General features: G+C 52.5%; 1 protein-coding gene across 9 annotated transcripts in view; it reads left to right on the plus strand.

Annotated features, from left to right (window-relative positions):
- The window catches only part of AFDN (afadin, adherens junction formation factor), a 138999-nt gene extending 122549 nt beyond the window's left edge, over positions 1 to 16450 (plus strand). For 6 of the 9 annotated variants that reach the window (XM_078447566.2, XM_078447567.2, XM_078447568.2 and 3 more), the window contains 4 exons: positions 7138 to 7251; positions 10075 to 10363; positions 13575 to 13659; positions 14441 to 16450. In XM_078447566.2, the coding sequence (XP_078303692.1) occupies positions 7138 to 7251; positions 10075 to 10363; positions 13575 to 13659; positions 14441 to 14594 (642 nt within the window). In that variant the 3' untranslated portion in view covers positions 14595 to 16450. Of the gene's footprint in view, positions 1 to 7137; positions 7252 to 10074; positions 10592 to 13574; positions 13660 to 14440 lie in introns of all 9 variants that reach the window. The other 3 variants (XM_081795791.1, XM_081795790.1, XM_081795789.1) reach the window with 2 other exon arrangements.

A 16450-nucleotide genomic window follows, 5' to 3' on the forward strand; every position in this document is an offset into this window, starting at 1 on the left:
AGAATTCTCAGCACAGCGCTGACCCCGGGGTCAGGACTCTGGTGTCCGCCGTGTCAACGGTTGGCTGGGTGCTCAGTGCAGGGTCCCCTCCCTGTCCTCGGCCAGTGCCACTAGAGGCAGGGCGTGTGCCCCTGGCCCAACTCTCCCGTCCCTAGGACACAAGGAAACAGCGATGTTGACCGCAGTTCATACTGAACCAAAAGCCGACGTCTATGGTAAATAGGTAGACATTGTTAACATTTATTGTTATAACTGTATCTCCCCCCGCCCCATAGTGAAAAGTTAGCAACTGCGTTGTAGTATTTCTGTAATTATTCTTAGCTGTGAATTTTTATTAAAGGTCTGTCAGGTTTTCCAAATAGTTCACGGTGACCATTTCAGAGCCTCATAGCGTGAACTATGACATTTGGAAAGTTTCTTACAATTTTAGTGAAAAGTGTCTCCGTGTTCATCATTAATCAAATTTAAGGGGAATATCTTAGTCCCCGGGTAACAGCTCAGAGGAATTTTAAAGTCCCTTCCGTGTATCATAATAACGAAACTCAAGTGTTTAATACTGTGTGGACATTTTCCTGTTCGTGGGTGCCAGAAGTCCACGCATAGTTTTCGCTGTGCTCCCCGGGCCGTCCTCCAACGCAGGTGACGCGCGGGAGCAGCGAGCACGCGGGGTGGAATACGGTCTAAACTTGACTTTTTTTCACACTTCATCTTTCTTTTTGTTTCCTTCTCTGTTACTGCAGCAGACTGGTCTGCCAGCAATCTCTGTTCTAGATTTGGTATGTTCTCATTTCTTTCCCTTTGGTACTTTTTTCCTGTCTTGATTTTCTTTTTTTCTGTTAGTGGTGGTGGTTTGTGTTCCTAGTGGACGCGGCTCCTTGGGGCGTCCTAGCGCAGGCGTGTAGTTGCGGGATCGAGAAGCATGCCTTTCCGTGTGTTTAGATTTAGTTACTCTTTGCTTTCCTCCGTTAATTTTAAGTGTTACTGTTTGTTTATGGCCTTGACCTTTTCTCAGTTTTAGTCACAAAATTGATTCTGTGTATTTTTACGTGGTCACGAATACGCGAGCAAACGAAAGAGAACCTGCAACGAATAACCTGTTTCGTTTTTGTTACCCTGGTAATAGATTTTGAATAACCGACTACTAGAAACTCAACCGAATTGGTATTCGCGTTGTTTTGCCAATTAAGATGTAACTGGCATCTGTCTGTTGGCAGAAAAAGAGAGCTTTTTGGTAAATGTTACTCTGTCTTCTTTAATAATTTCACATGGACTTCAGTTTGCTTCACCAGCCGTATCGTCTGCCGAAACATACCTGACATCCCGTTCTGCTGTCAGTTCAGGGTTTTTGTTGGTTCAATGTTTTATTTTTGAGGGAGAGTGCAAGCTGCGGGGGTGGGGGGAGGCGGACAGAGGATCGGAAGCAGGCTCCACAGTCAGCGCACAGCCCAGCCCGGGGCTCGAACTCCCGAACCGTGAGATTGTGACCTGAGCCGAAGTCGGGCACTCAGCCAGCTGTGCCCCTCGATTCAGTGTGTCCACGTTCGGGAGATTCAGCCGACCGTTTAGTGTCCGTGGTGCTCCAGGGCTATTATCAGTGTCACCGGCCACGAGTTCTGCACCGGCTGAAACGTTCCTAATAACCTGAGGTCATTTTTTGTTAGTCACTTTTTAAACGAACAAGGGCGGGATCCGACAGTACTTTTAAAACGTCCTGAATCTCCGTTTGACTTCACCGGCCTCCTCATCAAATGACAGCCCCTCCCCCGTTTTTAGCTCAACAGTGTGGTGGCACGGCCGCTGTGCGGAGAAGCCCCTCCCGGAAGCATTTCCCGCCTTGATAACCGAAGAGCATATTTGTTTTAGCGTTACCTGCCCCCCCCCCCCCACCATGAGACAAAGACAAAATATGGATGTTTTCTCCGTACTTGTTTGTATGGCAACGTGCACCTGTGGTGGGCGGTCGAAAGATACCGGTTAGAGCAGATTCTTCGTTTGAGGTGCTCATGTTACATCCTCTCTGGGCATCCATTGCCCACCAGCTACTGACCTGAGGCCCTGGCTGGTAGAGATTTTCCAGCTCTGTAGGCCTAGTGAGACTCTTCTGTGCAGATTATGACAGATAGACGATACTTAGGGATGAAGGAGGACACGAGAATTTGTGTTTTGAAGACACAGTTCAGAGTTCTTTCTTTAAAAGGTGGTTTTTTTTACTCCTATTGACCTCAACCCCCACATCTCTGAACATTTCTTAGCCTCATTTCCCGGTAAACATGACCGTTCTTACAGCGGTGTCCTTACGTAGAGGCCTCCGGTCAGAATTGGCAGCTTGTCTACAGGGAGGTGCCTCTGCCAGGCACCCGTCCTCTTGCCGGGACAGGGGGTGGCCCAAGTGCCAGCAGAGTGTAGGGACAGCGCCCCGTGTGGCTGTGACGGTGTCTCCTGGGTACGACCCTGGGATGAACGGGGCAGGTGCTCTGTCGGGAGCAGCCCACAGTCTCCATGAGCTTGGGGGGGCCACCTCACTGGCTCTGCTCTCCCTCTGGATTTGTAGTGGTCGGCACCCCAACCAGCCCGGGACCCCACGCCCCCGCCTCCGCCTCCAGACCCCGGGAGCTGTAGAAGCCAGTGACACCCGCGTTTGCATTTCTAGCCCAGGCCTTGCCCTGGCCCACACTTCCGCCTGCAGTCAGACAAGACTTTTCAAAGCTCAGCATGTTCGGAAACCGCACCCCCCCCCAACATGCTCCTTGTCTGCCTTCAGCCTTCCGCATTTCAGCTGATTCTTCTAATTGCTCAGTCTAAAAGCCTTAGTTACCATAACCCTCTTTTTCTCTCCATCCAGAAGTTGTTTTTACTTCTCAGAATCTGACCACCTCGACACCCACATTGGCCTGAACCACTGCTGTCCCCACCTGGCTCAGTGCAGGGGACTCCTTGCTTCTGCGTTTGTTCCCTGTGTCACAGTCTGTTCTCAACACAGCAGCTAGGGTGATCCTGTTAAAAAAACAAAAGTCACATCTCAGGAGTCTTCAGAACCCTGTCATTTAGAGAAACATCCTGGGTCTTCCCGTGGCCACGAAGTGCTGGTGTTCCGTCCATGCCTCCGCGCACCTTCTGTGTGGAGTTGGGCAGATGTCAGCCTCCGCCGTAGCCGCACCCGGCTCCACTCAAGTTTGCAGGGAGGGACGGGCCGTGTGACCGGGCCTCCGTTGCCGCAGGTTGCCAGACAATCACACGCACTTCCCCCGGGGGAACCTGGGACGGAGGCAGAGCAGACGAGGCGGCACGCCCAGTAGTGACAACGGTCACGCGGTGTCGCAAAGAGTGAGAGTCAAGGTTCTTACCGGAATTTACGTTTATACCGGAGTTTATATTCATTTCGTATCGTGCTGCACGACAATGCCTCCTGCTCACGAAACCCCTGCCAGGAGCTGTCTTCCAACTAGAAATTGACGTGACCTGACAGTCTCTCAGTTGCCTGGTCTCAGGCTTTGTCCTGTTACCGTCTTAGTGGTTCGTCTCCTGGCTCTGAGGACCCGACAGCTCAAGGGGAAGACTCCCTCCCCTTGGGGTGGTACCAGCCGAGTGACGCCGTCCCCGATTTCAGCATCTCTACTGCTGACCTCCTGGGAAGGCCCAGGCCAGGTCCGCCCTCGTAGGCCGCTTTCCTGTCTGGTCTTCATGTGGGACTGCAGGAATTGGCATACGAGGGGCTGAACCGAAAGCAAGATCATAAAAACCTCAAGCAAGAGTCAGTAGGAAACCCAGCTGAGAGCTGCACCTGCAGAGAGACCCTGCCTGCTTCCCCGGGGTCCCCCGCCTTGCGAGCGGGGTCTGGCTCCGAGGGTGGTGTCCAAGCCTGCCTTCAGGGAGGGTCAGTTTGACTCCAGGAAGCAGGAGGAGAATATGCTCGTATGAAAGCCAGCTTGTTGGCATGTTGGAGTAGAACACAGACTCGTGTGGTTGCGAGATGAGATAGTTGCTGCGAGAGAGCTTCCGATGTACGTGGTAGGCCGCGTGCAGCCACGCAGCCCGACGCAGGCTCACCTGTCCCTGCAAAGCCAGAGTGTTTCAGCAGCCAAGCCGGCACGCTAAGTTACAGCGGCTGATAACATTGTCACTGTCCTTAACATTGAACGGGCGGGGGCATGGGCTGTGCCCAGGGAAGAGACTTGCACACCAAGTGCCCGGGGTCAGGGGGATGGCTTTCCCCATGAAGAAACACAAAGTGGACTTCCCCTCCCGCATGGGGCTCGTGGGCTGAACCCGAGTCGGGTGCCTGAGCCCGGTAGCAGTAAACGGCCTGCACGTGGGGGTCCTTCACTGCGGGGCATTAACATTTTTTAGTGTATTGTTAATGGGTGGGAACATAGGCAGATGACGCTTGCCTGTTGCCTTAAGGGTGACCTTGACCGGCTTCCGGTCGTGTTCCCAGCGAGGATCCCAAAAGCGAAAGGACACCTTGGCCCTGATTTGTATTCAGGTATCGCAACAAGATCGTCTCCCTTAATGGAGTTTTGACTGTACGTTAGTTAAAGACACGAGTTAGTGTCTTCTGTGGCGTAAAGTTATAAACACACCGATCACAATGTAACTGTTTTCTTTTTTTAATCTGAAGATGAGGGGAGGACCGCCAGCGTAGCGAGACCAGCCAGGCTGGTGACAGTGGCTTCTGAGACCCCGCCTTAGTTCCCGGCTGAGAGTGGCTGTGGTTCGGGCTGACGGCTGCTGTAAGAACCGCGGCTGCTTCTATCTAGGCCTGTTCCCCCGAACGTGGCTTCCTGCAGGTGGCTTCCATAGCAGCCCCCCCTTCATTCTCTGCGTGTAAAACACTGAGCCCGTGTCCTCATCTCACCCCAGGTTAACACAGTCTGTCCTTGCAGCGCAGCCCGTGTTAAACGTGTGGCTTAGGTTGAAACGCCCTTTACCTGGTACTGAACGCAAGGAGACCACACAGCACAGCATACCATTTTGAGCTAATTTGGAGTAAGTTTAGAGGCTAGGTTATCATTCCTGTCATTAACACTTTTGGGGGAGGAGGGTCGGGCAAAACAGCATCTGTATGAAGAATGAAAAGCATTGTTTTGGAAGTGAAAAGACGTGAAGCAGCTTGCCAGGCAGTGGGCAGAAACTGCCTTTGTCGCGACAGCACAGATGGGTTCGTCCGTAACAGTAAAAAGAGGAGCTGGGGACCTTAACACCGGAGAAGGTTCCTCGCCGACCCCATCCAGATGTAGAAGAACGAAGGTTTTTAAGAGAAAGTGCCTGCTATAGATTTGCTAGGTAGCATTCTGTACCTGTGGTTATGAGAATTGCTTTTGTGCCCGTTTCTGAAGATGGTGCTTCTCCTCAGTGGGGAGGACCCAGCGGGCCATTTTAGCGTGCTCTGTTGTCCTTGCTCAGACCTGTTTTTAATTGCGTCTGGCAGGTAAAACACGACGAGGGAGTCTGTGCGGAACGCTAACGTGCTTTTACGCCCTTCCGTGTAGCGTATTTAATACCAGCTGCTAGCTTATCTGCTTATTTTTATTTGGGTGCCGTTTCTCACACTTCGGACCGATGAGTGTAAATTGGTTGATGCACTGGTGCTGCAGGCCATGGACCCTGCCGTGGTGGGGGGGTGGGGGGGTGGGGGGGTGGGGGGGTGGGGGGGTGGGGGCTCCCCGGTGGAGGCCAGCCCTGCGCAACCCCGGGGGGCCGGGAACCCTCACAGTTCTGCCTTGTTTCTTGGGCTCGGAATCCGTAGCCTGTGCTCCTGCTCTGAGCCCCTCACAGCCAACCTCCCAACATCTCCCCTGGGCTTATGCCTAGATTTGAACTAAACGGGAAATTAAGTAAATTTGTCTTCTTGAGGAGCAGATTTTAATTTTTTTTCTAAGATGTTTTAATATTGTTTGCTGACCTGGAAAAGCCTAACGACGCCAAGTTAATTTGTTACTTCCCCATCGGCTGCAGTGTTTATTCCACAGAAATAAGGCAGGAGTGAAGCTGTTAAGGTTTTTGTTTTTAAAAAAAAAAAATACAAATACAACTCAAATCCCGTTTCTGTTTTTGCTGTGAACGGTTTCTACAGTAAGCAGTAATTCCGTAAATACTGAAACACACCATGAGCAATTTTACTTAAGGGGAGTCCTTCAGGGGCTTTAACAATGAAACTAGATGGCGTTGGGTTACGTTCTAATTTTTAAAATTTTGAATCAATTCCTCTTGACGTCTGGAGGCACATTTCTTGGGTGCTACCGCAGACCAGCTCTGGAACAGAGGAAAGGAAATACTTGGAGAAGCAAGCTTTCGAAGTTGCCGTTATCTGGGGCCGTAACAAAAGGGCGTTTTCCTCTGTTCTGGTCAAATGTACGTTTAATCCAAGGATCCTTTTAGAAAAGATATCCTCAACCTGTGGCACATAGAGGAATTTGACTCTATGCTGTTTCGGGGAGCAGGCGGTAGGTTTCCAGACACGAGAATTATTCAGAGACCCGCCAATTGACTTGGCTGAGAGGTTGTAGCAGAAGAGAGGTGAAGTGAGGTCCCTTGCGAATACAGGCTCAGATTCTTTGGCTCAAGACTTTGGGGTCTCCCTGGGCCGAGAAGGAATTCTTGGAGTCCAGGATGGGGTCTGGAGAAAGCCGATGGCCAAGGGTCAGTGGGCCAGGGGCTTGGCCCACGGTCTCGGTATCCCTCTGGGGTTGTGTGCTGGCACGTGGGCCCCGCCCCAGGGACCTGAGGTCTGTGTGCCCCAGCCCACAAGCATGCAGACCGGAGGGAAGGAGGATGGGGGGGAGACGATGGCCGAGTGCACCCCGTAGTTGCGTAACTGGAGGGTCCGTGTGTCACGGGAGTGTGGTTTACGTGAGCTGGCTACAGTCCGGCTTGTTCACGGTGTGGATGTATGAGACAGATTCCTTCTTGGAGCAGTTCGTGGAACTGTGGGGACAGTGCTGTTAGGCAGCTTGATTTTGAAACGTAGAGCTGTGAAATGTGTACGTTTTGCCATCTTCCCACGGTGATCGAACCGGGTATTTTGTATCTGACGTCGTGTGTGTGTGTGTGTGTGTATCTGCTTGTGCCAGTGTGTGCTCTCTGCGCCTCGTGCTGCTGGAGCGTGCAGGGCGGAGGTTAAAGTTCCTGCGTTGTTAGTTACAGGACGAGGAGCGGCGGCGGCAGCGGCAGCTGGACGACATGCGCAGGCGGGAAGCGGAGGACCGCGCCAGGCAGGAGGAGGAGAGGACGAAGCGAGACGCCGAAGACAAGGTCATGGTCCTGTAGGGGCGGCTAGAGGCTTCCCGGCTTAGCCTGAACCCGATGGATGGGCTGGGGCAGAGGGGCAGACGCTGCACGCATCCTAATGCGTGCGAGACACAACGGGGCCTGGACCCCTCCTTTGTTGTCGGACCGGAGACTGGAGCCCGGCCCGGCCCGCCCGCCTCTGCTCCGGACGGTGTCCACGTCCTCCCACCTGAGTCCTCTCTCTCTCTCCCGCTTCTGAACTCGTGGGCCCGTCGGGGTGGCCGAGCCTCCTCCCGGCCGGTCCGCTCCCTCGGGCCCTGCCCTTTCCCGGACGCGGCCCCGCCTGGTGGGGTGAGGGTGGTGCTTGTGCGGCTGTGCGGTCGGAGCTCGGGCGGTGAAGCACCAGGGACGTAGACGGTGTGTTCACAGCGCGCATTTCAAGTAGGTTCCTTACGGAAATCGCTCCGTTCTGGTTGGCGGTCAGCAGGTCAGATAGCTTACAAAAAGCGTGATACGAGGAAAATTCACCTAGAATGTGATCTGATATCCTGAGTTGCTATTTTGGTTCCACATGTGGATTCTTTTTATGAAAGTAATCTTTTACGTGAATTTCAAAATGACGACCGATTGGGTCCATCCTGAGAACCGGGACCGCAGCGTGTGCGCAGCCGGCCCTGAGCGGGGCACCCGTGGCGGGGGGGGCGGGGGGAGCCTGTCCGCTCTGACGCTTCCCTTCTGTGAAGGCGGGGGCCGTGGGCGCCACAGCTGCCGGTGGGGAGTTTCCGTTCCTGATTCCTCCTTTGACAGTCTGGTGAGCCGTATTAATGAAGCCCCCTCCTCCCCCGAGAGAGAGAGCTTTTAGGAAACCTTGTGTAGCGATACGATCCGTCTGGATGTGTCACTAGTGAAGAGCTCGATTGGCAGAAACGATGTGACTCATCTAGACGAACGTAGAATAATAAGGCTAGGACACGGACCTGTGTGAAAAGTGGCGGTCTCTGCATCTTCTAGAGCCTCACGGTTCCTTGGCATCGTCCTGTGACCTTCAGCGGCTGTGTCCACGTAGCTTCTGCAGTCTGGGAAGCGGCCTCTGCTAGTGGGGCCGGGTGCCCCGGTGTCTTTCACTTGTGTCGGGAGGAGTCCCGGTCAGAATCAGTTCCCCGCAACGTGAGCCCCTAGGCTTGTCAGTGCAGGGGTGTGTTGTGGCCCGCACCCCCCTCGGGGCCCGTGTGCGGGAGGCCTGCCCGCGCCCTGTGCTCGGGCCCTCAGCTCCCGGCCTCTTCCAGCGTGAGCCCTCACAGCTCACCACCATGTCACGTAACGCTTGGGTCTCGCTCCGTAACTGCTCCTAGAGTTGAGCGGTCACTAAAAAGCTGAATGAGCTGTTTTTTATCCGCAGCGTCCACAATTGAGGGGCTGGCTTTGTTACAGAAGAACGTGCCATTCGTTAGTCGGATGGGCCACCTGTCCGGTCACGTCACTGTATCTGCTCTTAGTGTAACTAAAGGGATACTTTGGCCTCCTCCTAAAACGTCGCCAGGCGGCCGTTGTTCATGTCACACTAAAGGCCACAGGGCTCATTCTGGATTTGATTCCCCAGCCTAATAAGCAGACCCTTATTTTACGTTAGAAAACAAGGTAAAAGATGTCTCAACACAGAGTGAGAAGATAAAGTGAGAAACTGGGTCCAGTGCCAAGACGAGGCTGGCTGGCACCTGACCACGAAAGGGGAAGCGTGAGTGCTGTGGTCACGGTGTGCAGGGCTGGGAGGGCTGGGGGGCAGGGAGCAGACCGCAGACATAAGCACACACCTCCCGGCGGGGACCAGAAGCCTGTACCCGAATGCCAGCAAGGTCCCTGAGATTAGCTCTGTGTTTGGGGTCGAGTGGACTTGAGACCCGTTCGCTGCGCTCTGCGGCCTGCACGGCATCTAGGCGGACGCACAGCTTCCAGTCTGGCCGCACATCCCTCTCTTCCATCCACTTTTCCATGTGTTCTGGAACCTGTCAATCTTTAACACAACTGTGCTGTTACCTTTTTTAATGTTAAAATAATTTTAACGCTGTCAACTGTAGTTTGTGCAGATGTATGTCAGAAAAAAATGTACAGTATGTGTCAAAATATATTTGAATATCGTGTTGCTGTTGCTCTTAATGCCTGGCTCTCTCATTTTCTGTCTGCCAGGGAGTTTCAGGTTTGAACTGTAAATTAAGAACTGCGGAAAGCACACCTCTATCTGTTAGATTGTCGCCCTGGGAAAATGAGTAATGTTTTATGGTTTCTGTTAACTTCTCTGAATAACTGGAAATAAACCAGGTGACTTCATCTTCCTTCTGGTAGAGGAAGGGCTGCTCTCTGGACCCCGGGGCTCGGTGAGAGAGCGCGCGCGCAAGGCGGCTGTTCTTGAGGGCGCCGGCTGTAGAAAGCCAGCTAGAGCCTGTTTTGGGTTTGGTTTTGTCTTTAAACCCAGCAGTGAAGAGGTAAGTTAACACCCTACAAGAACAGAAGGAGACAGACAGGAGCAGCCGAGAATTAGAGAGAGGCCTGCAGGGATAACTGAATGGGGACAGTGGTGTAGGATTGGAAGCTGGAGCTTGAAGGTGCCTGAGCGTCCGTCCGTCCGTGCTTTGGAGCGGTTTCACGTCAGATGATTCCACAGTAGCCTGAGTGTGTCCGTGCTTCCGGATGGATCTGCCTGTCCCGTCCTAGAACGTTCTGTCGAAACTCTCCTATCCCCTGGATTCGCAAGGGTGTGCAGAGGGGGTCAGAGGGTGACGCGTCCTTTTGCACCCCGGGAAGGCCCCCTCCTGACTCTGACCTTTGTGCTTTTGTGTGTTCCGCCCGCAGAGGCGACAGGAAGAAGGTTATTACAGCCGCCTGGAAGCCGAGAGGCGCAGACAGCACGCGGAGGCCGAGCGCAGGCTGCTGGAGCCGGAGGAGCCGGGCCTGGGCAGACCGCCGCTGCCGCGGGGCTACGAGCTCCCGGCCCCGTCCTCCCCGGCGGCTGCTCCTCCTCCCCCGCCTCAGCGGACCGCCTCCTCCCTGCAGGCCCCGGCCCTGTCCCCAGACTCCCTGTACACCGCCAGGCTCGTTGCGTACCACGAGGAGGAGGAGGAGGAGGACTGCAGTCTGGCAGGTCAGGACAAGCTCTCCCACGCCGGCGAGTCCCGGGGCCGCCTTCCTCCCGCCGCCCCTGCGCCACGGCCACCCCCCCGCCGGCCGCGCCCGGCCTCCGACGGCCTCTTTCTCTCCGGCTCCCTGCAGCCCCCCTCGGCCGCTGCCCACGGTGCTGCTCCCGGAGCAGGCCGGCCCCCTCCTCCCCCTCCAAAGCCACCGGGCTCCCACCACCCCCGCCGCTCGAAAGGTAGAGGTAAAGCGTGGGGTCATGGGGTCACCAATCAAGCCCCCTGTGTCTTCCTTCGTGATTGGAGTGGGGACTGCGCGGCCCCTGTGGTGGGGGCCGCCCCAATCAGCACTCGCTCCGGCCTCTTGATCTCGCTTGCTCACTAGTCCCTGCCTCCGGGTGTGTCTGCCCTGCACGGCTGTGGCCTGTAGGGTCCCAGTCCTTCTCCCCGGTCACCAAGTACTGTTTCAGCCTTCATTCTCTGCCTCTTCCGATAACTCTTACACTTACTTGAACAAGTACTTCCTTCCACACTTTTTGGTGTCTAAAGATAAGATCTTCTCAGCCGTAGTGTCACGGTCACACGCACACTAAGTTTCGTTCTTTAACGTGAGTAACACTTCTCTGTTCTGAGTTACCTGCCCCAGTAGTTCCCCTGCCGAGCTGGGTCATAACGATGGCCCCTGCTTTCCGTGGTAGTCTGGTGGCCTAGTCAGTGCCACGCTGCGCGGATGGCCCTGCTGTCACGCGAGCTGCCTCGCGCCAGGGGCAGGGAACCCAGTCCTTGTGAAATCACTCCTCCCTCTAACTGGTTTCTCCTTCTCGCTCTGTGACATTCTCTGCCATCGCAGCACTAGCCAGACCTCAACAGGCACACGGCCATCTGCAGTGACCAGTGTCCAAGACAGCACTGCAGGGATATTTAAGATATAACCGAAAATCGTAAGGATTCAGACCCGACTTTCGTCTTACTTTCTAAACTTGCTCAGATGTAGTGCTTTTCATGAGCACGAGGGCTTCCAGACCCTCATGGTGTGATACGCGGGACTCACGATTCCAAAAGAAGTTGAAAAGTCAGAAACATGCGTAATGGTGGCTCTTCCGGAACAAGTGGGCTTGGCCAGGGTCTTGCCTCCTGTCTGCGCCAGTGCTGTGGTGCCCCTGGAAGGCTCGGCATGATATTCAGGCGGGGCCACCCAGAAGCCAAAGTTAGATCTTTATAAAATTTCTGTTTTCGGCATCTAGAAAATAGGAGCTCAAAGACGTTTGTGGGATAATAGTCACTTTTGAAGGGAGATGCCATCAGTCTCCTTGCACATTACACACTGAACTTTAGATATTTTGTGTCCCAACACGAACGGATGAGGTTCGGTGACGCAGCGTTGTGGCGAGGCGGTCACTCGAGACCCCTTTGGCTTTCACCCACGAGCTAACACTTAATTTATTTCGCATCTGAAACGCCACATAGGAGGTTCTGTCCCACACCTGCCCGCTCGTGCCTCTTTGAAGACTTCCTTCGTAAAGTACAAAGCTGTCTGCACCACATGTAGGGTGCTTGTGACCTCCCTGCCTCTCCCTCACGTGGCCGTGCCCTGGGCTCAGCTCACTTTTCTGTCGCGAGCACTCTGGGAAGGACACAGACTTGGTTTCTTCCACTGGGCCCTGTGGGGAACAGAATCGGGCTATGCGTTGGAATAAGTAACATCCCGTTCCAGCATGGCAATATATTGAAAAATGTGGCTTAACTGGAGCTTTTCGAGAACTATTTGAAGTGTGCGGGATTCATATGTATAGTCTCCTGAAAGTAACGTTCTGATTAACTTGGAAAATTTTGAAGAATTTTTACCAGTGGAAGAAGCAAGTGTCATTCTTAAAACAAAGCTCAAAAGATATGTCTTCTAAAACAAAACTTAGAGTTAAAATTGAAAAAATTCTATTCTGCAGATAATTAATGTGAAGACCCACTCTGGGTTATCTGAGGTTACGGATACAGTCTGTCTCATCTTTTGAGTCTTTGTGGAGGATGACTTTGCATACGGTGACCGCAGGGGACCTTGCTGAGGGACAGGAGAGGTGCTGTGCTGAGACGTGACTGCACACGTCCGCACAGCGTGTCCTGTCCTACAGAAAAGAAGCAAAAATTGATTTTTGTGCAGCCTGTCTAAAAAGGATGATTTTAATGTTGAAATACTGTAATAACTTCGCCGTTTATTTAATCCGACACGCAATGCTGTCCGCGTTGGCTGAATATTTTGAGCATTGTGCTCCGGCTTGTATCCCCATAAGCAAAAGGTTCTTCAAACGTGACATTTCTTTTTGCTGGTGTGATAATAGAGTACTGCTGTAATGCATTGTGATTTTAACACACCTTTTAATATGATACTGGGATGCATTTAAAAGTTCTCTCTGCATCATCTCTTGACCTTCAACATCCCCGTGGAGTGGATAAGGTGGCGGTGCTATTCCCGGACTGATGTTGTCGGTCACCTCAGTGGCTGGGCCGGTCTCAGAGCCAGGGACCCAGGCCGAGTGTCCCGCGGGCTTGCTCACTCAGTACACGGTGCTGCCCTCGGGGAGTATTTTTTTATTTTTATTTTTATTTTTATTTTATTTTATTTTTTTGCCTCGGGGAGTATTTTGAGTGAGTTTGTATCTGCAGCATTTATATCAGACACGAGGGGTTTTGGTGGCTCATTTGTTTTCACAGTGTCAATAATTACAGCCATTTATGTAGGAAAAAAGCCATTAGCTGTCCTGAAAAGAGACCCTTCAGTCACATGGTTACTGGCTAGGTTACATTCGCTCTCCTTTGTTTTGTAAGGAAGCTCCTCCCATCAGGACTGTCTGACCACCCCCCCACCCCCCCACACCCCTACACCCCCCCCCCCCCCCCCCGCCTCCGTCAGGACTGTCCTGTGTGACTCCCTCCCCCCTGAAGCGCATCTTCTGAGCTCATGGCGACTGCATCTTGCCTGGTTTGAACTTTCTGGCACTGCCACCTAAGACCTGTGCCGTCACAGCGCCTGTCGGGGCGGTGATGGATTTCGCAGGCCACTGAGCGAAGCCGGCTGCAGACCAAGGCATCTTTCGTCTCATTTGAAGAACCTTGTGCTTTCACTCAGTAAAGACCTCCTCTTCTTCTGTGGGCCCCGCATCTCGATGATGATAAGGTTTTGGGAAGTATGCGGGTACTTTAACTTTGACTTTTTCTTTTATGGAAAAGGACCAAACTCTTCCGTGGGATCTTCCGGGGCAGTGATCGGTGCCCGAGACGGCTCCCGGGACCCGAGAGAGAGGCTGGCGAAAAGGTATTGACAGCTGGCAACAGCTTCACGGAAGGATCGCTGCCTTCCTCACACCGTTCTTGTATGAGGCTGGATCGCAAGTTGAGAGACTCGATCACCTCAGGCGTCCCTCATTGTACACGAGTGTGTGAGCCTGCTGGCTGCTTCGTTTTACGTTGCTCACAGAACTCTGTTTCAGACACTGGTGTACGTACCCGACTTCCTAGTCTAGAACTTCCTAGACCTTCAGAAGCAGCGGATGTGCTGCTCTTTGCTTCCACCCGCGAAGCCAGAAGGCACGAATAGGCTTAGTGTCTCCACCGAGCGCTCTCACCCGGGTGGTAGAAACAAATTGGCCCAGACACTTCTTAAAGCTCTGAAATGGAACTGATGGAGAAAATCTTCAGTGTCTTCCTGTAACTTGGTGTTAAGTTAGGTATCCTGATGCCTCTCGGGTACATGCGGGGCTCGTTAAAATTATGTGCTTTTAAACTTCCCTCTTTAGATCAACTCGGTTATTAAGAACCCCCTGTCTGCTAAAACTGAAGTTACCAGTGTTTTGAGAGTTGGGTGTGTCGGGAGAAAGTTAGTATTTTAGGCAGGAAGGCATTCTGCCCCTTTTTTTACACAGGTCTGAATACAACCCCAGTGACTGTATTTATAGGAAGGGTCTTGGCTGGTTTAACAAAGAATGAGTCTCCCTCAGGAAAGATTGAACTGAGTTGCCCGCTATGTAAAGTTACCTAATTGTTGACAAGTTATTTCCGTCTTGACCAGTGATGTCTTACGTTTCCCTCTGACGCAGCCATGATGCAGATTTACCTGGAAATTCCGGAGCCCCTGAGAACTTGACATTCAAAGAGCGCCAGCGGCTGTTCTCACAAGGTCAAGATGTGTCCAATAAAGTGAAAGCCTCTCGTAAATTAACAGAACTGGAAAACGAACTGAACACAAAGTGAGACCAGGAAATGGCACCCGTGCTCAGCCCAGAGTCCTCCCGGTGCGGCTTTGGAGGATGGTCGGGGGAGAGAAGGAGGCGGCGGCATTTCCGAGTCACAGAAGGGCTGTTTGGAAGATGGGTGGGATTTAGAGGTGGTCCCAGTCCAAGAAGCCCTTTTGTTTTACCAGGAGATTATCATTTATACGATGTAAACACTGTCTAATTTCTGAATTATCTGACTCACCCGAAGATACGTTTTTTGTTGCTTTTTCTAGAGTCCAAGCTGGAAAGGGGGAGCGTGCAGCGCAGGCGAGGGCAGTGGGGTGTCTCCCCCGCTGTCCCCAGGGGGTGCCGAGAGGCCACGTCCGTCCCGTGTCACAGACTGGACTGTAGGGATGGGACGGGGAGTAGCCTCAACCCCCAGACCTTGTTTGCACTATTCCGTAGTAACTGCAGATGTCCCGGAGGAGGGTGCGCACGGAGGACACGCCCGGCGCGTTGAGTCCGGCGCTCGCGTGGGCCGGGCTCGCTAGTCTTGTCCGTGCAGTCAGGATGCGGCTCGGACCCACACCTCCTGGGAGGGAGGTGATGCCCATTGGAGACCCTGCCCCTCTCCTTCCATACGGGGACAGCCCTCCCAGTACATTCTAAATAGTTGATTTTAAAAAACTCCAAGAAGAAAATTTTGAGCTTAGGATATTTTATTTTTATAAACGTCAGATTATTGTTAGGCTAATAAATCATTGGTGATTTTGAAGATGGCAATGACGTTAGGAAGTTAATATTTCAAATATTCAGGGGAATCTGTAAAAGAGCATCTGTTTAGCTGGGCAGTGTCGATGTGGGTAGAAACACAGATATTGGAGAGGGATGGGGGGGGGGGCAGGGGTCAGTAGTGACCTTTGAGTACAACTATTGCTCAGAAATTTTAAATGCAGAGAAGAAAGAGTGACATCCATGTCCTGTCTGGGAAAGAAGGGCCAATGACATGGCATCTGCGATTTAAATACTGTAAGAGTGACTTGTGAGGCAGTTGAAAGTATTTTTTTTTTCACATCTGATAGTTACTGAACTTTCATTTGATGAGTTACTGTGACCAGTGTCCTTTCTTTAGCTGTGAACGTGTGGCCGATACAGACACGGATCTCACTCTGGTTTCTACTGTGTGATGTGAAAATGGTAAATTACGTGGGGATTATGAGCGAAGCTTCTATTTGACAAGGCCCTGCTGTGGGATCCTGAGGATTTTTCTGCACCAGATTGTTCTTACAAGATGCGTATGTTAGAAAAACGTGCACACTTTCAAACAGAAGAGGGAGGAGAGCCTTTTTAGCCTTAGAAATCACTTTAATAGGCGCTGTATGATAAATCATTGAAACGCGAGTGTAAATATTTTTCACGTCTATCAGGGTTCTTATGTGGAAGTGTGCTGTCACCACTGCCCTCGTTTAAGAGAGTAACCTGGTCTACGTGTTTATGAAGGATGCGCTTGCTTTAGAGCTCTAGGAGAAGCGGGCCCCTCCCGGAGAGCTCGACAACACTGGCCGCCTCACGGGGACGAAATCCACACTTGCTGTCATGAAGCAGACGCAGAAGAGTCACTGTTCCGTTAATCTGTAGAAAGAACAAACACGCCTAAGTACACGCACATACATGTAAATACTTACATGCGGGGGCGTGTGTGTGTGTGTGTGTGTGCGCGCGCGTATGTGTGTGTGTGGCTGTAAACCTGGAAACGGGTGGGTTTGGCCGCCCGTGGGTGACGAGGTCATGACTGTGCGTCACTGTGGAAACACCAGAACTGCTGTACTCCCCATTTCTACTGTAGCTCATTTGCAATCTATTTTTAATAAACTTTGTATGTATTTGAGCGGA

The sequence above is a fragment of the Panthera onca genome, chromosome B2 (genome assembly GCF_046562875.1).
Source record: "Panthera onca isolate mPanOnc1 chromosome B2, mPanOnc1 haplotype 2, whole genome shotgun sequence".
NCBI classification, from domain to species: domain Eukaryota; kingdom Metazoa; phylum Chordata; class Mammalia; order Carnivora; family Felidae; genus Panthera; species Panthera onca.